At 41.4% G+C, this 22205-nt stretch overlaps 2 protein-coding genes and 1 long non-coding RNA gene across 5 annotated transcripts in view; 1 reads left to right on the plus strand and 2 right to left on the minus strand.

Moving 5' to 3' along the window:
* The window catches only part of rbbp7 (RB binding protein 7, chromatin remodeling factor), a 30126-nt gene extending 25447 nt beyond the window's left edge, over positions 1-4679 (plus strand). For both annotated transcript variants that reach the window (XM_023425543.2, XM_023425544.2), the window contains exons 10-12: positions 1537-1594; positions 1883-1993; positions 3687-4679. In XM_023425543.2, coding sequence (XP_023281311.1) covers positions 1537-1594; positions 1883-1993; positions 3687-3758 — 241 coding nt within the window. In that variant the 3' untranslated portion in view covers positions 3759-4679. The remainder of the gene's footprint in view (positions 1-1536; positions 1595-1882; positions 1994-3686) is intronic.
* Positions 1-22205, minus strand: part of LOC147817987 (uncharacterized) — a 273041-nt gene that overhangs the window by 93779 nt on the left and 157057 nt on the right. The gene's annotated exons all lie outside the window — the stretch shown is intronic.
* Positions 4588-20740, minus strand: txlng (taxilin gamma). Of its 2 annotated transcripts, none has more exons than XM_023425540.2 (11): positions 20547-20740; positions 18254-18362; positions 15809-15956; positions 14582-14673; positions 10711-10881; positions 10120-10314; positions 8683-8802; positions 8519-8593; positions 8325-8417; positions 7595-7690; positions 4588-6791 (listed from the first exon to the last, which is right to left on the minus strand). In XM_023425540.2, the coding sequence occupies exons 2-11, from the start codon at positions 18344-18346 to the stop codon at positions 6420-6422; spliced, it is 1455 nt and encodes a 484-aa protein (XP_023281308.1). In that variant the 5' UTR covers positions 18347-18362; positions 20547-20740; the 3' UTR covers positions 4588-6419. The 2 variants fall into 2 exon arrangements, with proteins under 2 accessions (XP_023281308.1, XP_023281310.1); XM_023425542.2 differs by lacking the exon at positions 20547-20740 and adding an exon at positions 19570-19714.

Below are 22205 nucleotides of genomic sequence, written 5' to 3' on the forward strand. Positions count from 1 at the left end.
GGCCTTGGATTTTCGACCCAACAAACGGTCCTCCCGAGCAGTTGTCTTGCGGGGTATGCCGTACCTGGGCTTGACAAAAACATCTCCAGTCTCTTCAAATCTTTTTCTTATTCTTTGCACTTGATGCTGACACACATTGAAGGTGTCAGCCACCTCAGCAGTGGATCTGGTCTTCAGCCTCTTGATAATCAATGCTTTGGTCTCAGGGTGAATCTTAGGCATGTTGTCAGAGGTCAAGTTTCAGTTGATGTGAAGGTCTGGTGAGCTGGGGTTCTTTTATACACACCCACTAATTGATTGATCAATTATTGATCACAGTTGAGGCTGTAATCTAGGATTGGGTGATCATATGACAAGGCGACAAGACTTTTGTCTTTGCAAAAACTGACTCAGTGGGCTTTACCAAGCTGTGAACGTTAGAATGCTTTTCAGCAGTTTCGTTTGGCACCAAAACATTATTTCAAAAGCTGTTGGGGTTGAAAATAGCTATTTCTTGTTAAAAAAAAAAAAAAAAAATTGATTACAAATATATTTGAGGGGCACTTAAGGTCAACTTGTACCCAAGCGACAAGACTTTTGTCAGGTACTGTAGATGTGTTCAGGGTGGGAGTCTCATCAAAGCTGTAAAGTTTTGGCCTGTTTGGACACTGCATGCTGGAGTTTGGATGCAGTGTTTGGATCAAGATTTGATCAACCAGTATGAGCAAAGAGTAAAACATGACACTTCCTGTTTCCACAATGGGGCGCGATAAGTATCACTGAATATGAGTATATGAGTGTGTTCAAGGCAGGACTCTTATGACACACCGAAAGTTTGATGCAGTGTGGACAATTTGTTTTGGAATGAAAGCGAGTACGTTTTTCATGGCGAAGGATCGAAATTTGCCACACCATCATGGGCGGAACCTACAGCGAAAACTCAAAAGCTTCGCAATTTAACATGGCAAATGTCTTAAGATGAGACTCACCAACCATCATGTCGATCTGATGAATTCCCTAGGAGGAATTTATTAAAGTACGTGACCCCCAAATCGCAAAAATGGCGTCAAAATTGCAGCTTGAATTCAGAATGGCTGACTTCCTGTTGGAGTTATAGCAACTAACTGTTTCATGGCGAAGGATCGAAATTCGCCGTGCTGCCATGGGCGGGTCCTTTAACGAGAACTCAAAAGCTCTTCAGTCTAGCATTGCACTGGTCAGAAGATGAGGATAAACTAACATTGATCTTGGAATTGGACAATATGTCATGGACATAAAGCCGGTCGGTGCTCGGGTCCTAATAATTTGTCACTACAGTTTTCACCCACCCGGACTGTTAATACCCAATTGTAGACAACACGTAACCTAGGTGATACCAATGTATGGCTGTAGTTTTCATGAAGATCATTACATGACTTCAGCTCAAACTTTATGAATGGTTATGCAACACTGCTCACACAATGTGTTAAATATGAGTGATTTTAAAGTGGAAACATCACAGTAGACCAGAGAGTAACTTTACCAATGGACTCTGTTTTTGTTGGATTTTTCTTCAAGTAAAATTGGGGAGGAGCAGTCAGCAGAGGATGCTGAGGATGGCCCTCCAGAGTTGCTGGTAAGTGACATCAAGATTACTGTGGCGTTTTATTTGAATTCCCTTTTAGGCGGGTACACAAGGTGAGATTCTGTCTACAGTCTGCAAACATACATACATATGGAGAATATTGATCAGGTTTGTCAGGCTGCACCTGTGTAGTCAATAAACCGTCACATCACTGACCACAATCATCAGTGAGACAAGGTGACACAGCTTCTGAAATGGACCAACCTTTACATTTGTACTTGTCTTTTTACCTCTGGGTGTTATCAAAGTGTATGAAACGTCCATCTTTTTCTCCATCAGTTCATCCACGGAGGCCACACAGCCAAGATCTCTGACTTCTCCTGGAACCCCAATGAGCCCTGGATCATCTGCTCAGTGTCCGAGGACAACATCATGCAAGTCTGGCAGATGGTGAATACAGCTGATTGATTGATTCTGATCAGTTCCTCCACAGGCAATATCAACCCCAAGTAGAACATCCATCAGTGATGAGGGTTAGTTGTCCAGTTGACAGGCTGATTACTGGTTGTACTGGCACAGTTTGATGTCCTCACTGTCAGATCTATGGTAAGATCTTCAGTAGCTGCTGATGAGAGCTGCTTGATGTTCAGGAGGAAGTTTGGACTCTTCTTCCTCACAGAGCTGCTTCAGTCAGACAGATTCAGACAGATTCTCAGGCTGCTGTTGTGGTTGGATCTCTTCAGGTCTGGGCTCTGACTGGACTACTCCAGAAGGTGGATTTACTTTGATGTGTATGGTCATTGTCCTGCTGCATGAGCAGCTTCTCCTGAGCTTCAGCAGGTGGACAGACACCAGGACATGATCCTGGAACAGACCTGGATAAACTTGAATTAGTTTTCTCTGATATTCACTGATAACCTCAGAGTGAATTTGTTTTAGTTGACATTAATTACACTAATTAAAATATTCATCATGTATACATGTCGTTTTTTGGTGATGGTAAAGCTAATGATGATGAATGACCACTAAATTACTGTTAACAGCTCTCCACTTTAGCTACTGAGCTAACATTAGCTTCACATCCTGGACCTTCAGATTAATTACATTAACATGGTTACAGTGAACTAATGATGTCTAATGAAGAGGAACGAATGCTCTAGAGATAAGACAGAACATTAACATGTCAGACTTGTCGAGTGTATTAAATATTCACCCACTGAGCACTTTATTAGGAACAACACTCTGATACTGGGTAGTTCCAACCTGTGGTCTGGTTCCTGACGTGGTCTTCTGCTGTTGTAGTTTGGACGTGTTGTTCACTCTGAAGCTTCTCTGCTCGGCACTTGTAAAGAGTGGTTATCTGAGTGACTGTAGCCTTTCTGTCCATTCTCCTCTGACCTCTGTCATCAACACAGAGCTGCTGCTCACTGGATGCTTTTGTTGTTTGTTTCCATTCTGAGTAAAAACTTTAGAGACTGTTGTGAGTGAAGAGATCAGCAGTTTGAGAAACACTCAGACCAGCGTCTGATACCAACAATCATGTCACAGTCAGAGTCACTGAGATTCTGATGTTTGATGTGAATGTTTACTGAAGCTCCGCACATGTACCTACATATGTTGCACTGCTGCCACATGATTGGCTGATTGGATAATTTGCATGAATAAGCAAATGTACAGGTGTTCCTAATAAAGTGCTCAGTGAGTGTATGGAGTGAGATGAAGTCTACAGCTCAGATGGTAAAGTCAGGATAATCTACATTTCCATGGCACTTGTTCTATCAGTCCAATAACATTCTGTCTGAATGTTTCCATTCTCTGATTAATGTTCCTGATTAATGTAATGTAAAGTCACCTTCATCAAAACCTCAACACTTCCTGATGTTTTCCACATTAAGAGATTGCCTATAAAGGGAAAGCTGCAAGACCTTTAATGCAAAAATTCTGGAGGAAGTGTTGTAGTTCATGGTAGCTTTTTAAAGTGGACTGCCTGATGTGACTGCTCTGGGGAAATTGGATGTTATACTGAGTTTATAAAGACAACAGTGGAGTTTACATTAACTTAAATATAGTTTGAGGCACCTGTGGCGTCACTTAAGTGAGTCTGTACATAAATGTTGGATATTTCATTTCCCTGATGTTCCAGGCGGAAAACATCTACAATGATGAAGAGCCAGACAACACCCCCGCATCAGAGCTGGAGGCGCAGGGATCTTAACCCAGCTCTGCATGAAACCCTGTCCAGGTTCAACCCCTCCTCCACCCCCTGAGCTTCAGACCTTCACCTCCCTTTCTGGCTTAACTCGAGTGCAAAATGAAGAATTTGCCTCTACATGGATGAACAGTGTGGAGGGTCAGAGACAGCATGGACTCCACTCTTGCTAACAGACAGTTGGACTCAGTCTTATCTTGCTCAGACATCCCTGTGGCCCAGGTACCAACAGCACGTACGCACTCATTACAAGATTTGAGATGTGCTCAGGTCGTTTCTCCAGTGTTTGGAGAATTTCAAAGGAGCAGAAAAACTTAAAAGTACACAAAGCTACTAAGACCAGTTCATCTGTTCATTTCAAAGGGATCATGTGAGGAAAATAAAGTGGTATTTTACCATTTGACTCGAGTCACCAGGAAACCACTGAGAAGGACAACAGAAGACACCTGACCTCCATCCCTCTGAACTGTGACAGTGAATCTAACCATGCTGGTCATGTCTATAAGCTTTCTTTCACACCTGTCGTTTTTGTTCTGATTGCACATTTAGCGACATATCACTGCTGTCCTCTGAAGAAACATTCCCTGTTGTATTTTCCTCCTGTTCATTAAGTCTTCAGTATTCGGCTGGAGTGAAAGTGTGGGACTAAATTAATGCACTTGAGGGGAACACCTCTTTTCCTCTTCCTGTTACGTAATGCAAAATTACAATAAAACTTTTGTAACTTTTCAAAAATACGTTTATATAAAATTGAGGAATGCTGCACATGCAATCGACACCTCCTGTCCACTTCACTCACACCAGACCCAGTAATAAATCCATAGTGAATAGAAACTGCAAATTCTACAAAATATTTATTGAAAAGAAAGACAGGTACAATCAGGGGGTGTGGGCTTCTTTTAGTAAAAATAAAGCTCTCTGAAGCGATGGTGACTCGTGCCTCTTCTTTCACAGTTAGTCTCACCTACAGAGGTAGATTCTGACATTACCTGAGAGTCAATCTGGGACAACGCCAAAGAAACAGTTAACAGACGCTGAAAAGCATTTGCCCATCTCAGAGTGTGACAGGAACTGTTCTCTGCCTGACACTCTACCTGTTTGTTTTTAAGTCCTCGTCATGTGGAGATAAACACAAAAGGAGCAGGACATTAGAAAGGTCAGGGGAGGGTCTATGTACATGTTTAAGGAAAATTATTTGTCACTACCCCTTTAACGCTCATTGATGTTACAATATAGTGTGTTCAGACAGGACAGAGAGATGACTGTAGAACAGGTTAAACAAAGCTCTTAGCCAACACATGATCTCAAAGCAAATGGAAAACAGAGTTATAAAAAATGCTGATCTTGGATCACTCCAGTGTTTTATACCCAGCCAATCAAGAAGTGAGCAGACCACCATGGAATCAGGTGCTATGTTCAGGATATTGGAACTATAAGTGACCTGTGTAATGGAGCGGGTGAGGTTTGATTTGACAATGTGGTCCCAATAAAATCAAAGATGAACATGAGCAGAGAGGATGTTAGAGTGTGAGCTATGCATCAAACACGAAGCAGAGACACAATCCCACAGTATAAAGCAAGATCCAGAACCTGATATGACCCCCATCTTGACAGACTTCCTACAGTCACCACATCAGAACTCTACTCATGAACCAGAACAGCCGCTCCTGAAAGAGCTCCTATTAATTTGCATCACTGCTGGAAATCAACATCTTTTTATTCAAATGCATTAGAAAAGAAATTCACACTTTTCTTCCAGTGTAAAGTTTCAAAAAGGATGAGGCCTGTTCCTCTGATGTAATAAATTGTCATAATTTACATGAAATCATTAGTGTGAGCGGACAAAGGCTCCTGTCTGTCGACCCTGTTGTGGAAATCAAAAAAAAATGCTGAAGTGAAGATTTAAATCAAGTGACACATTTAGCACTTTACATTCACTGAGTATCATCATGTTAGTCGCCAGCAACCCATAAAATAAAAAATCTTTCATTTTATGGATCAATTTCTTAAGTTTGAGTGATGCTGGGATTTTTCCAAAACCAGATAGATGACTAGAGGAGTGCAGTGAGCAGTGCAGTTATAATCAGACACTGAAGCATCTGAGAAACAGAGTGGAAGGTTTTCACTTGTTCCGCACCTCCTTACCAGCATCACCTGTTTTAGGAATCATTTTTGCTTCGACTCAAATTAAATAAAAACATATCGATGTTAAAATATATGATCAATCATTGAATACCCACTGACCAACACAGATTCTGTAGAGATACTGTAGCCTAAACTACGTCCTACTTCCTGTTGCAGCTCCTCAGCTTTCACATCACGTTGTGACTGTGAGGCTTCATTAACACAAATTAACTGATGAGAAGATGCATGTGATACACTCCCATGATGATGAGTGAAACTACAGGGAGGGTTCTTGAAAAGAGAGAAATAAACAGGCAATCTGACTTTGAACTGCTTGAACATTTCCTATGAAAATACAGTTGTGGTAGAAAAGGGAGTACGAAGTGCTCGTCACAAAGCCAATCATTAAAACCAATCAAAACGTGGGCAGACTTCAGGACCTTTGATAGTTATATTTTCATCTCACACGCACGCACGCACGCACGCACACACACACACACACACACAGAGAGAGAGAGAGAGAGAGAGAGCATGTAGGCCCGCTCAGTCCTGCTGTGTGGTCATCTCTGCAGGCTGGCTGCTTGTCGTCATCATCATCGTAGCAGTAGTGGTTTTGTTGGTAGAAGAATCCACTTCAGGTGGTCTGGGAGCTTGGTGGATGCCCTCCGCCTCCTGCCTGTCGCCCTGTGCTGAGCAGCCGCCTTCTTCTTCTTCTTCTTCTTCGTCCTCCTCTTCCTCCTCCTCCTCTTGTCGTTCAGCCTCAGGAGGAGCTGTGGTCCCTTTGTCTTCCTGCTCCTGCAGGAGGCTGAGTCGGTTGTTGAGGTCGTTCCTCTCCTTCTGCAGAGCTCTGCAAAGTCGCTCCAGCAGCTCCAGCTTCCCCTGCAGGGCCTTGAAGTGGCCATCACGCAGCGTTTTCTACAACACAACAAAGGTCATCTGTCACCTTGGAAAGCTAGAAAAGTAGTAAATTGACCTAGAGATTACTTTTTCAACCACATCTCCCAGTCTTCAGACTCAGCATGAGAATCTGAAAGCTCAGGAAAAAGATAGTAAGTGAATCTGGAGTGACTGGTGTTTTTATCGTTTAGTTAGCACGAAGGAAATTAAGAGAAACAGGATTTAATTCTCTTTTCTGGACAGAAGAAACTTTGACAAATGCCATGAAAAGAGTCAGCCACTTTTGTGTAACAGCAGGTGACAGGTGATGTTTCCATCACTGCTGATAAATACCTGTGACCAATGCACAGTCATGTGACCTGGGACTGACTTCTGATTGTGCCGTTCACATTAACAACAGCAGCCAGATGTTTGCAGATGGTAGCAGGTTTTCAAGATGTGTAAACAGAATTTGAATGTTGTAGCTGGTTGCAAGCAGAGTCTGGTAACTGGCCCTAAAGCTACACTTGTTTTTACATTAGTGTCTGATTAAACTAATGAACATTAGGGAGCTGTAGGTGTTATGAGAAGTATTTTTGAACAAAGCTTACTGTGTTTCCTCCTCCTTCCAGTTTTCATGCTAAGCTAACCATGAGAAACTTCAAATCAGTATTTTACACTGACATGAGACTGATATACAGTACACAGAAGGAGAGAGAGTGATGCTGAACCTTAGCAACAGCTATAAACTCTGTGCAACGCAGTTGAATGCTTTGTATTGGAACCATGTTAAACTGCATCGCCCCTGTTAACTAAATAAATAAACTAAGGTAATAAGTCACCTCCTCAGCCATCTGCAGCAGGGCCTGGTTGTTACTCTCCCACTTTGTCTTCCACTGAGTCGTCTCCTTCTCCAGCTTCTTGATCTTCTTGGTCATCTGGGGGTAAATATACAAACAGAACCTCACTGACAGATGAAGACAGGAAGTTCATCATTTTAGGGGCATGGCCATTTGGTCTTCAGTGTTACAATAATGTTTAAGGCAAAAAGGCTACTGATCGATGTGAAAAAACAAGAAAACATGACATGAAAAACATAAATTATTCACTTTTTAATATAAATTTAAAAAAAAAAACCTTTTAAGATGCCATCTTGTTATCATGTATCAATTTACCAGAATCTATAAATATGCAAATATATGTAATTTCAGAGAATCTCAGCAGATGAATCTAAGAACAGTCTTCAAGTATCGATCTCACAGAAATCATTTTGTACTGTAAAATTATTAAAGTTATATTTTATAGTTATATTTATAGTTTCGTGGGCGTGAACATGTACCATTGACAAGGACTGGAGCTTGTCAATTTGTCCATGTCTCAGCTCCAAGCATTTGGAGATCAGTTATGATATTGCAGTGGAAACTACGTGTGTGGAAACTGAACTTACTCATTAAGCGTTAAGAGGCAGCAGTAGTAGGTCAACAAACTTATTACACTTACTTATCGTCTCTGTGTGAGATCTGCTGGGAGTTTGAGACAGAATATTGTTACAGGAGTAAAACCATTTCTCACCTTTTCCATCTCCTGTCTGAAAGTGGTGAAGACCTCGTTGCTTTTAGCCAGAGTGCTCTGGAACTCCTCAAACTTGTCCATGTACAGGGAGAGCTGAGGGAGGAGATGAGAGCAGTGAGAGCAGGACTGAAGGTGAATACAGAGCTTCTATGTTCCCTCAGAGACCTGATCCCTGAGGACCAGTTTGTCCTCACCTGCTGTTTGAGCTGAGTCTCCTGCTCCTTCATCAGCTCACACTTGCGTCTGGACTCTGTGGCGTCCTTCAGCAGCTGAAGCATCACAGCACAGTCAGTTCTGCTGCTCTCACAGTTCACACACATTTTCACACGCTGGTATCTGATACCACAGGTGTACTCACAAAGTCGCGCTCTCTCTGCTGCTTGTCCTCCACTTCTTTCATCATCTCTGTGATTCTCTGCAGCTTGGCGTCCATCAGCTGCTGCTGCAGCTCCTTGTGCTTGAACACCTTGTCTATGTGCTGCAAGTGGGAAACGCAAACACACACATTTCCACTGGACTGTGACCAACTACAATCATCACCAATACACTTTTCTTCTGAAGCTCCATTAAACTGATGTACTATATTTTTTTCATGAACTCCAAATGTAGATCGTTTGATCAGTTTTACAGTCTGAGGTTCATAACAAACTTCAGTGTTTACATCAAACCTCCTGCCACTGCTTCACATTAGAAGCCTTCTAGTGGTTTAACAGTAAAACAGCAGCCGAACAGCCTCTTTACTTATTCAAACACTAACGAATTTCAGTGGTATTGCTACTCTTTTTTAAAAATCTGTTTTCAACCAGGAGAAAACTGTGTACAGAGGACAGAGACACTGAGCTAACTCAGTAGCTATGGTTGCAGTATGAGGGCAATGCTATGTTGTGTGCATAGTGTAAGCAATGTGGCCTGCTGACAGACAGAGACAGACAAGAGAGAGAAACAGAGTTCTTCAGACCATCAAGGCAAAGTGAGAAATATACATAAATCTATTATTGTCATTTATTCCCATGATGATGTGTGTGAGTGGGTTACTATGGTTACCACGTCGCTCTGTGTAATTCTGAAACTTTGTTATGATTCAGTAACAGGTTTTTAGGTTATTATGCTTTTACAAAAATCATGAATCTTGTTGTAACTCAATCCTGAAATCCAGTAATATAATTTTTCATTTGAACGTAATTAAAGAAGAGGAAGCCTCAGAGCCTCCTTCATGAAGAAATAGGCTAGACATAAAAAAGCAGCGTCCAAATCATGGCTGCAACTAGTGGAAAGTGAGCCTGGAACCCCACATTGCATATGGTGTACATTATATCAGGTTCACATATTTTGTAAAAGTTCCACAGGGTAGACATGTTGTTTTGTTTTAGAGGACTGTTGCACACCGGCACAGTGAACAAGGTGGGAGGCAGGACTATACTAGACAGCACACAGTGCTTCTCTCAGCCGCAGACCACAGGTGATCAGTTTTAAGGTGATCAGTGACTAGGAGCATTTATGCCGATCTACCAATTATGTATTTTTTAATGCAAATTGGCCGATCATGATCAGCGGCCAAACAATCGAGGCTTCCTTACTTTCTATTATCCAAGCTCCACATGAAAACACACTCAGAGTTTCTGAACTACATTATCTATGAGTTCTGCAGTAGAGGTAAGTTGTTTTTGTAGCAGTAGTGACACTCTTCAGGTTTCATGTATCAATACCAAAATGACACCTTTGTGAATACGTTTGTTCACTGAGTCTAGTTTTACAGTGGAACACTGATACCACAGCAGGCTATGTTGGCTCTCACCTCCTCTCTGAGCTCATACTGCTCTATGAGCTTCTTGAGCTTCTCAGCCAGCTCCATATTCTCCTGCCTCAGCTTGGTGTTGTGGGAGCTGTGCTGCTCCATCTGCACCTCAATATCACTTAAGGTCATCTGGAAGTGCAGCATGGCCTCCTTCCGCTGCTCCTCGTACTCCCTGGACCGCTGCGCGTTCTCCTCCTATCAGCAGACAGACAGAAGAGTTTAAGAAACGAGGAGAAAGGGAGACAAAGGTCAACTTGAACATGGTCCCTCCAACAAGGACAAAATAAAAGGGACAAGAATTAAAGGAGCAAACACCAGTGCTGTTTGGATGCTGAATAAAGATTTTTAGCTTCCTGACACTTTCATCTGCATTAGTCTGAACATACTTCATTTTTTATAATAGATGTATGAAAGTGAAAAAAGTGGCAGCATGCACAGAGCCATGTATCACGTTCATGGTCGTAGCTTTCTAACTGGACAAACAGAATGTCAGCACTCAAACGTGTTTCAGCTATAAGCCATCAGCAGTGTGTGTGTGTGTCCTGGTGTCAGAGTGAGCCTGCTGGGCATGCGCAGTGGGCTGAGTTGTACCTTCAGCGTCTTGTTGTGCCTCTGCAGCTCCCTACAGAGGCTCTCCAGCTTGCTGCGGGCTAGGATGGCCTTGCTGTGCTCCCCCTGCAGGTGGATCTTCTCCTTCACAATCTGAGACTGCTTCTTCTGCAAGGCCTTCAACCGCTTCTGCATGCAGCGGCTCTCCTCAAGCTGAACAAAGTTAACATCAAAAACATCACATCTGGGTTAGACATGCTCATATTTTACCTTTTACATACATTCAGAAAATTACCATCTTTTCAGTGTTGGTGTAATTTGGATTTGAAAAATCTGGCTTTAAGTTTACCAGATATGGAGTTAAACATCCCATACCAGCTGAGCTGAAGAAGCTGTACTGTGGATGCAGAGCCGGGGCTAAGCTAAAGGTTAAGAGATGGGATTTTTAAGCCTTTTCTACCATAGATCCTCATGGGAAATGTCAACTCAATAGCTAACAAGTGTGATGAACTGGAGGCACTTGTGAATAACTAGCGAGCATATCGTGAGTGTAGTATCACGGTGTGTTTCACGGACACCTGGTTAAACGACAACACTCCCGACCGTTGTGTGGATTTACCCGGCTTCACTGCAGTACAAGCGGACAAGATCTGCTGTTGGGATATTGAACTGTTGGAAGTTGGTCTTAGACCGTACTATGTACCAAGGGAGTTCTCACACATCATCTTCTCTCTGTTGTTTACATTCAACCACTAGCAGAGCCTGCAGTTGCATGTGACATCATTCATGAGACTGTTGCGAGAGTACAGACTGAGCACTCTGATGCATTCATTGCAATATCGGGGGATTTTAACCATGTCACTCTCACGTCTCACCTGACTGGCTTCACTCAGTATGTTGACTGTCCCACAAGGGAAAATATGACACTTGATCTGTTGTATGCAAATGTCAAGGAGGCCTACACTGCTTCAGCTCTACCACCACTTGACAGATCAGATCATAATCTGGTTTTTCTTCAGCCTTCCTACAAACCCTGTGTACTGAGGCAGGCTGCAACCACCCGCTCATTCAGGAACTGGACCCTGGAGGCCAGTGAGTCTCTAAAAGACTGTTTTGAGTGCACAGATTGGAATGTCCTGTTGGAGTCACAGGAAAATGATAACAGCAAGGACCCTGACCTTGATAGAATGATTGAATGTACCACAGACTACATTAACTTCTGTATGGACACTGTAATACCAGCAAGGACTGTACACTGCTTTCCAAACAAAAAACCCTGGATCACCAGTAACATCAACACCCTCCTCAACCAGAAAAAGGAGGCCTTCAGGGATGGAGACAGGGAGAAGCTCAGGTGTGTGCAACATGAGCTGAAGAGGAGATTAAAGCAGGCGAAGGAGGGCTACAAAAGGAAAGAAGAGAGGAAGCTGCAACACAACAACACCTGAGAGGTGTGGAAGGGGATGAGGACCATCACTGGCTATAAAGAGAAGAACAGCCAGGCAACATCAGGTGATGAGGACAAGGCCGATGAGTTCAACCTGTTCTACAACAGGTTTGACACAGCCTCACCTGTTCTCTCCCACTGCTTCAGCTGCAGCTTCTACTACGACATCTCCTTCACAACCTGACACTGCAGCTGCAACTCCCTCCACACTTAGGTCAAGTTTCCTGTCCTTTACAGTGGAGGAGGTGAGGGCGGAGCTCAAGAACCTACGTCCTGAAAAGGCAACCGGCCCAGATTGTGTGTGTCTGAGGCTGTTAAAGGGCTGTGTAGCCCAGCTTACTGGGCCTCTCCAGAGGATCTTTAACTTAAGTCTACAAACAGGGAGGATCCCGCTCCTGTGGAAAACATCATGTCTTGTTCTGGACCCTAAAGTAGGACGACCTGCTGAGATAAATGACTACAGCCTGGTGGCCCTCACATCACACATCATGAAGACCCTGGAGCAGCTGCTTCTCCACCTTCTGATGCCATAGGTTGAAAATACACTTGACACCCTACAGCGTGCCAACAAGGAACATATTGAAGTGGATGATGCTGTCCTTTAAATGCTCCACCGGGCCCATTCTTACTTGGAGGAGCCAGGTGGTTACATGAGGATTATGTTCTTTGATTTCTCAAATGCATTTAACACCATCCAACCACCCATTCTTAAAGACAAGCTGGAAGGGATGGGGGTGGATCTCTGCTTCACGTCCTGGATTGTGGATTACCTGACCACAGTACGTCAGGCTGGGTAACTGTGTCTCAGGGACAGTGATGAGCAGCACTGGGGCTCCACAGGGGACTGTTCTGGCTCCGTTCCTGTTCACCCCATATACGGCAGACTTTAAATACAACTCTGAGTCCTGCCACATCCAGAAATACTTGGATGACACAGCTATTGTGGCGTGTATCAGGAATGGGCAGGGAGAGGAGTACAGGGATGTGACGATGGCCTTCAGTGAATGGAGCGACAATAACTGCCTCCTTCTGAACACCTCCAAGACCAAGGAGATGGTCATTGACTTTCGGAGGTCTAGGCCCACCCTTCAGCCAGTCAACATTCGAGGGAAGGACATTGAGGTGGTGCACACTTATAAATACCTAGGTGTGCACCTGGACAGTAAACTGGACTGGTCCCTGAACATGGATGTCAGCTCTTTTTCCTCAGGAAGCTCAGGTCCTTTGACATCTGCAGTGAAATGCTGCACGTTTTATCAGTCAGTGGTCGAGAGTTTCTTTTATGCTGCAGTCTGCTGGGGCAGCAGCATGTCAGACATGAACAAAGAGACTGGACAAGCTGGTAAAAAAAAGGCTGGGTCTGTGCTTGGCAGGAGTCTGGACTCACTCAGGAATGTTGTGGAGAGACACATGCAATGTAAGATGGAGGCCATCTTGGACAATACCAACCATCCTCTCCACAACATTCTGGCAGGACAGAGAAGTAGCTACAGCTGCAGCAAACACCTCATCTCACTGTGCTGCAGAACAGAGAGGTTCAGGAGATCCTTTGTTCCCACTGCCATCAGGCAGCTCAGCCAAAGGAAGTGGACTAATATAATTATTATTGTTTATAATTATTAACTTTTTTTTTTTTTTTAATTATTATTATAATCAGCAATGTGCTAAAGGACACATGAATTTCCCTTAGGGGATAAGTATCTACCTATATATCTATTTTCTGAAAAGAAACCAAACAGTAAATGACAGATTATCTATGTTCATGTACAGTGGACAGGGTTCGTGTGGATACAGTTCTTGACACAGATCAACAGAAAAAGAATGTCCTAGCCAAAGTCCAGACTTGAACTCATAGAACATCTGTGTAGAGACATGAAGACGACACTTCAGACACTTCTCATCCAATCTGACGGTGCCCGAGAGGATCAGCCAGGAAGAACGGGATAAACTGTGTTTAGAAAAACCTTTTTCTTTTCATCTTAGCTTGTCAGGTTTGATTCAGCCAAATCCTCTAATGCCCCCTGTGTGGCATTAGAGGATTGTGACAACTGACGACTGTGACGACAGAGGAAGGACTCCAAGGTTATGGGTTATTGAGTATAGATCAATAGCAATGTTATCCATTTACAGTTAAACCTACAACACAATCAAGCGGTGTGAATACTTTCTGAAGCCCCTGTAACCTGTTTTTGTTTTGTTCTTGGATTCCTATCTTGCCGTGTTTCTACATTTCTTGACTAATGTTGAAGTTCAGTTTTTCACATAGATTATACTGTTGCATCTGTGAAGGGGACACTGTACCAATGGTGTAGAGTCATGTAGATCTTAGTTTAGATCTAGACAAGGATGACCACACCGCAGTAGGTCAGAGGTCTAGAACCAGACTAGCTTTATCCAAAAGGTTCAGCAGCTGGTGAGTCAGTCAGTGTTTGTGACTGACTGTTCAAATGCAGATGTTCAGCTTACCAGGTCGGCATACTTCTTGCACAAAGCAGCGAGTTTCTCCTCAGGAGTGGCGAGGGAGTTCAGGGCCTGCATCAACAGAACGACCTCCTTCCCTGGAACATGAACCACGACAGAGAGAGAAGACCTGAATTTATTACAGTAGATGTCCAATGAGCGATTTCTATTATCTTATATTATATTATCTATATTATTATACACTCTGCTGGTCCATTTAAGCTGCTCCACACATGCTGGATATTATCTAAACTAATTTTACATTTCCATCAAACTACAATCATAAGCAGAAACCAAAATATCTGGCTAGCTTGCATGTAGTTGCTGCACTACAATAATTGTGTTATCAGAGCTCACACAATGGCATAAAAGCGAGACTGTTTGTTAATAGGAAGTTTTTAGTTCTGACAAAGATAATTGTAAAGCCAGTACAGAGCCAGATTATTTAAAAAAAAAAAAAATAAAAAATATATATATATATATATATATTTTTTTTTTTTTAATTTTTAACTGATGATTTTACTTTCTCTCTGTAAAAAGCAATATGTTGTCAATGTTAACAATCTGTGGTCTTAACAAAGAAAGAATTATTAAGTTTAAGCCTCAAAGGGGAAGAACCTTATTACTTTTGTGTTGATTTTTATTAATATTTTTTTTATTATTTTTCTCCTGAATTCATTTAAATCTGATGAAGAGGGGACATTATCATCATTAATAAAATGCAGCAGGATTTTGATGATCAGACAAGTGTGATTGGTTTCACTCCTTCTAGCTGAAGTGACTTTTCTCAACTTTGTCTGATGCTCATGGCTTTAACTTTGGCTGATCGACCTGCTTCCTTCTCACCACTTGCAGCTGTTTTTTTCATTTTTATTGTATGCACATAAAAATATTTTGGAATGATGCTGGTGCTGTATATAGTAATAATGGTTTTATTTATTTTGAAAACATACAGTTTTATGCAGAAGTTTGACACGACAGAGCCGTTTACAGACCTTTCTCTGCTCCCCACCCATTTTCAGACACTGAATATTTAACATTGTGGGCTTCATCTATCTGTTTGAGTAATGGCTATCAAATGACACATTTATAGAAGCAGTGAAGCTTACAGGTCTAACAAAGATTATGTTGTGAATTTTATATGACTTGGGCATTAATAAACAAAATGAGACCAACATGTAATAATCTAATTAATGTAATTAGGAGCGTTGTAAAACACTGTAGTGTTCCTACCAAAAGCCTTGTCCTCTCCAGTCTTGTGGTCTCCTCCAGGATCAAGCTCTGCCTCCCCCAGATCACTGGGACTGTCCTCTCTGCCTGGAGTTTCCCCCCTCTCCTCCTCAGCACAGCACAGCCCCAAATCAAACTCTGCAGCCTCCTCCTGACACACACACACACACACACACACACACACACACACACACACACACACACACACACACACAACAGCTCTTTCAAGCAGAAAGTTTTCACGGAGCAGCTCCACTGAAAAGGCTGAGGTTCCGTTGCTTAACTGCTGTTGGACATGAAGCCATCACTGAAGTGCTATAACCTGCAGTTCCTCTAATGACCACAAAAGTCTGGCTCCAACAGTGAGTCAATCCCCATAGACTCCCATGTTAAAATGTCAAACTTTGCAGCAGAAATTAATATGTTTACAGCCTGTAATTTTTATATAATCACCTGCTTACATTTGTTAAGACTTATTTGTAGTAGAGTGAAAGGTGGGTGCTATCAGTTTTTTAGCCCTCCTCTTCGAGTCACTGAACGGGATGCTTCTGTGGTGTTGGAGCCTTTTGGCGAAATTTTCTTATATATATATATATATATATATATATATATATATATATAAAAATTGTTAATACAACTTGTTGCTTAGTTAATAACAGATTGTCCAAGAAGTATGTCTTTTTTTTTTTTTTTTTACAGGTGAGAGAAATTCTAGTATTTTTATTTATTTGTTAGCACAACTTAGCAGGTATCAGTGTCTGTGCTCGCAATACCTGGCTTGTAAGCTTAGCAGGTCAACTAGCTTTTAAGCCAACCAAAGAATTAGCCTTGTGTAAGCCTTCGAGCAAGACGCCCAGATACCCTGTGCTAACGATGCTAATAGGAGCCCATACAGGCCCACAGTTATTTCACTGCCCTGAATCAAAGTCAAAAAGAAATAGAGAAGTGCTAGAATTTAGGGTGATGATACTTCTGTCTGTGTGAGGTTGGATAATAAAGATCCACCACGATGATTAGCTACATTGGGGAGGCCGTGGCTCAGGAGGTAGAGCAGGTCGTGCAGGTTGGTGGTTCGATTCCCAGCTTCTTCTGTCTGCATGTCGAAGTGTCCTCGGCCAAGACACTGAACCCTAAATTACCCCCAATGTATCATCAGTGTGTGAATGTGTGCATGTGGTAGAAAAGCACTCGTATAGGAAAAAGTGCTGTCTGTGTGAATGAGTGAATGTGGCTTCCACTGTAGTGGGTGAGTGGTCAATGAGACTGAGACTATGGTTCAGACATGCAGTACTGATGAATTATCAATTAATTAAAGAAGTGAAAACAGTGAGGCTGGTTTTTAAAACCTGTTAGATGACTGACTGACTGACTGTCATTAATGACAATTGTGAGTGTTAGGGATTCTCGCCATCACCTCTAAGAGTGAAACTGAGACAGATCCTTTTTTTCCAGTTCAGTTTAATCATGTGTTGTTATCTGATTGTGAACTCAGCTGCCCGTTTTATAACATCTGACAGTCAATGACAGGATGTTAAGTTTGGACTCAATAATGAAAACTGGAAATACACGGAGCAACTGTTCAAATTAATACTGCAAGAGTGTTTTATAACCTCTTTTGTCCCAGTTGCACCGTGAAGGCAAAATAGTTTGTATAGACTGACAACACTAATATGACTCTTTAAGCGTTTCCTAGTTTTATTGAACTGATGAGAGATAAAGAGATGATACATTTATTACAGTCATGTTAGGAAGAGACACAAGCACGTGCATTTAATCTCTCTCTCTTTGCATGTGTCACCTTGTGCTGCTGCAACCTTTACATTAATCCAACAGCATTCAGTTCACTAGTAAGACTGCGGTTGTGACTTACACGTAAAATAGTTAATTGCTTTTCAGACATGAGAGCCACATGTTAAACTGCTGTCAGGTTACTGTAACATGGTGAATGTCTGAAAGGGGACCATGCTACTCTCATGCCGAGTATCTAAGCTCAGTACTTTTTAGGTAGTGACTAAAATGTGTTTGCAGCAGAGTATGGAAAACTGATGAGTACAGAGATATCTGATGAGGCTGATAATCTTGTGAACATGTTCTTTGATCAGACAGTTCATGATTTCAACCTGAGTTTTAGACAATTTCCTTCAGGCAAAAGTCTTCTGTCTGTTCCTGTTTGGAGAACATTTCACACATTTTTTTTTTTTTTTTTTTTTATAAATAAAAATGGTTTTGTAAAAAAACAAACAAAAAAAAAAAACAACAGTATCACACTGGCGCTGGTCCCAACATTCACCACATTTACTTTCAGAGAAACAGTTGTACCTAATCTCTTGCTACATGCAAGATGCACGTACAAACACTGAACACTGAAAACAGGACAGTGGACAGTAACACAGTATTTGCATGACAAGTACCAGAAGATCAATTATACATCATGTTGATAGTGTTTACCTGACACGGGCTGTCCAGCTCTGGCGGAGAATCACTGCCTCCCACTATTCTTCTGGTCGCCACATCAATCTCACAAACTTCTGTTGTCTCCATTAGTCCTGATCTCAAGCTAGAAATCCATAGTGAAGCAGAATTATTAGAAACTCTCAATGAAATTACAGCATGGCCATATACGGGGGATTTAATAATGAGCAGTGAGAGTTGAATTGGGACTGGAAATAGTACTGTTAAAAAAGCTTGAGAGAGGATCGCTTAAAACTCTTGGGAATTATTACCACAATGATTTTATCAACATAGTGATGACTGACAGCCATTGGGCCAACCATACTCAACACACAATCTCTGTAGTTTCACATGTAAAGGAAAAAAAAAAAATTTTTGAGTATCTAAATACAGCTCTGGTCACATTTACAAGCACATAGCACAAGTAAAAGGCGAGTCATTACGCAGCCTGTGTAGACAGCAGCACTGATTCAAATAGGAGCATATCTGTTCCATCAAACACGTGAGACGGATGACTGAAAACGCAGCTGTAAGGATCTTTCCCCAATACACACTATGTGGCATCTCCTTCAGGGCCTGTAAGATAAATTCTATATACGGAAAAAAAACTTGAGGGTGTTGATGTACTTCTCTAGGCTAACAGCACCAGAGTTAGAGATAAAATTAACTGCCAAGTGTCAAAATACAACAGAAATTTGTTCAGCTTTTACAATAAATGTGGAGAGAGAGAAGAAATCCTATAACCTCAGTACTGTCTTTGCCAAGCAACACACACCAGACAGCAAAGTCAACCACGTGTGCGGCAGGAGCAGCCTGGACATGTCCCTGAGCCTGAGAAATGTCTGCACTGCACACAGCATGCCTGATCATAGGTACATTACATGAACTGAAGCCAGTGACAATGACCCGCCGATTTTAACATAGTTTTATGTTTAGGAATCCGAACCAGACAAACTGTAAATACAGACGACTCCTGCTACCTCACCCTGTCAGTTGTCTCAGGCCTACAAACACTTTACTTCCATCCGTGTACGGTAACTGCTTGACTTTAGCCTCGCACCAAAATTCACATTAGAGGATACCAACAGGTTGAAGGCCACTAAACATTTCATGCTATGTTATTTAAGTTACGGCAGTGGACTGACACAAAAGGCAGGTAACTTACAGAAGTTAATGACAATCTAGCGTGTAGTGTACGCTAACTGGTTACAGGTTAAGCTAACCATTTTTCCAAGTACTAGCGTCACTTACAACACCCTGTCAAACGCTAACATGATTGTTATTTCAGTGTTCTCGAGATTAATAATATTTACCTGTACTGAACACGTATGTATTATGGACCTGGGAGTTGAAGAGAGAAGATCCCCAGCGATTCTCTTCATGTCAGAGCTAACTTCACTGCAGTTTCCTGCATAACTAACTAACTGACACGATACCTGCAAGTTCGCAAAACATGTTCTTAGCTGCGCTCCTACGTGTTGTTCACTCAATGTAAAGAAAACTTTAGAAGAATCTCTTTCAGACCAAATGAAACGGCTTTCTGTTAGCATATATAGTCCCGTCGGCAAAAATACACGACTTAATGCACTACAGTGCATTACGTAAAACGTTTAATGTTACTTAATGTCGGGGATTTCTGTTCTCTGTTAGTATTAACGTTAGCGAAGGTTAACCAACTTCAAAAAGTGGAAATATACAGACATTTGCACACATTTGTATATAATACTAGGACCGGATTTAAAGTTACATTAATGTACACTTAAAATGATCTTAAGAAATGAATTATCAACAAAGTGGTTTTGCAAAACAACAAGGTAACCATAAACCTGCGGGGATGTAAAGGGAGTCTGGTATGACGTTCCAGCGACTCGGGTCATGTTAGCCACTTAGCTAAACGCACAGTAAGCACTTCATTAATTGTACCTGTAAATAAACCGCCGAATACATTTACAGTGTAAGTGTTCTGACATGTCAAGTGTAACCATGGATAGCAAAGAGCGCAGCTGGTAAATAAACAATAGTTAGCCGCAAATTTCTAAAGTAAGCTAACATTAGTTTGCTATTGTTAGCTTGGCTAATCCTGTGCTAACAGCTAAGCTAGCTGATGGCTAGCCCTATTGGCTAACACCAGAAGTGAACTTTACTTCGGCAAATACGACATGTGTGATAGTAAATTAAAACACACCCAGGCTGATAGTTACAGGTTACACACTGCGCTGAAGTTACAAAAATCAGCACGATAAAATACAAATTAAGCAAATTATGTTCCTGAAATAGCTAAAACGTTTACCTGTGTGTTTTCACTGTAGATGGAAGCAGGGCACAGTCATCAAGCTAGTTCGAAATGTCAGTCAACAAGTAAAATATCCGGTTAAATCTTTTCAAAATATAACGTGTCCAGCGTGTCCACACCTCAGATTCTACGAGTAATACATTTTTATTCGGGGGCGCTCCCGTGCCTCAACTGATAGAGCGCGTACCACCTAGGCTCAGTCCCCAGCGCAGCAAAGGCCATAGGTTCGAGTCTGACCCATGGCTGCAGCTCATACCCTCTCTCTCTCTCTCTTCCCAACTCTCCTGTCACTCTATTACTGTCCCTATCTGATTAAAGGCAAAAACTGCCCCCCAAAGAAAATGTATTCCGTTATTTATAAGACACCTGTATAAATACTTTTGTTGTCCAGTTTGCTTCAACACAACTTTTTCTTTTCTTCATTATGTGTCTGATGATGAATTGTGTCTGGTGATTTTCCACTGTTTCTCCACAGCAGTGGTGGAATGTAATTAAGTACATTTACTCAAGAATGTACATATGTACCTAAGATATATATGGTACTTGTACTTTACTTGAGTAATATCTTTTCGTGCTACTTTATATTTTTACCCCACAACGTTTATCTGACAGCTAAAGCTACTAGTTACTTTGCAAATGAAGATTTTACACACAAACACATAAAGGATGATGCTTTGTTATAGATGAAATATCAAGTAGAGATGAGACTATTAGTTTATTGACAGTGAATCAATTGACAGAAAATTAATTCATTTTGATATTCCTCATTTTTCAGTCAAAAATGCCAAACAATTTATGATTTGAGCTTCTCAAATGTAAGTTTTCTGTTTTTTCATTTTAATAATGTCAGTAATTTTAGTATTTTCTTTTTACAAAGCCAACTATCAATCAATTGAATAGTCAAGAACATATTCAGCATGTTAATCAATAATGAAAAACAATAATTTCTTGCAGCCCTGTATGAAATAGTTTAAATTGAGGTCCACCTCAGCCAACTGCAACAGTAAAATGCTGTTTATACATTAATGCACCAATAACAATAATGAAATAAGAATACATCACTTACAGGGCTTTTGTCTGCACTTAGTTTTACTTGAGTAACATTTTCAATGTAGGACTTTAACTTCTAATAGAGTACTTTTATTCCAAGTACTTTAAGTAAAGGAAAAGTCACTCTAGGTACTTCCTCCACCACTGTGCAACTGTTTTTAAGTCACAGATTTACTCTTTGCCATTGATTTTGCATTTTTATATAACCATCATCATCATAATCATCATTGTTTATAGGTCTTAATCTTGTAATGGTAATATCCAAATTAATTTAGATTAAAGTAAGAATTTTACAGTGGATATACGTAATTGCGCAAACTGCCCTGCACTCATCACATGCCATTGAAAGCTTCTTTTGCACAGGCTATTTAACTGACGTTTTGTTTTAATTTGAAGGTATCACCCTCATATTTCCGGTAGTAATGTGACTATCTTGATGTAGCTGAAGTCCCTACTATAAGCAAGAATCTCTCAGCTCCTATTTTTCCAGGACGTCAGAGGGAGGGAAACAACAGCAACTTGATATCCAACTACAGAAACAACTTAAAGACAGCATCAAAGCCACTTTACCTCATTAAAATTATCTTCTTCTTGGTGTTATAAACC

The sequence above is a fragment of the Seriola lalandi genome, unplaced genomic scaffold (genome assembly GCF_002814215.2).
Source record: "Seriola lalandi dorsalis isolate HSWRI2012SDOR001 ecotype SW California unplaced genomic scaffold, Sedor1 jcf7180002054784, whole genome shotgun sequence".
NCBI classification, from domain to species: domain Eukaryota; kingdom Metazoa; phylum Chordata; class Actinopteri; order Carangiformes; family Carangidae; genus Seriola; species Seriola lalandi.

Coding starts and splice junctions, on each gene's coding strand:
- txlng (XM_023425540.2), bottom strand. CDS start 18,346: ATGGAGACAACAGAAGTTTGTGAGATTGATGTGGCGACCAGAAGAATA. Junction 15,957..18,253: donor AGCTGGACAGCCCGTGTCAG/GTAAACACTATC, acceptor TGTGTGTGTCAG/GAGGAGGCTGCAGAGTTTGA. Junction 8,418..8,518: donor AGACTCAGCTCAAACAGCAG/GTGAGGACAAAC, acceptor CTCCTCCCTCAG/CTCTCCCTGTACATGGACAA.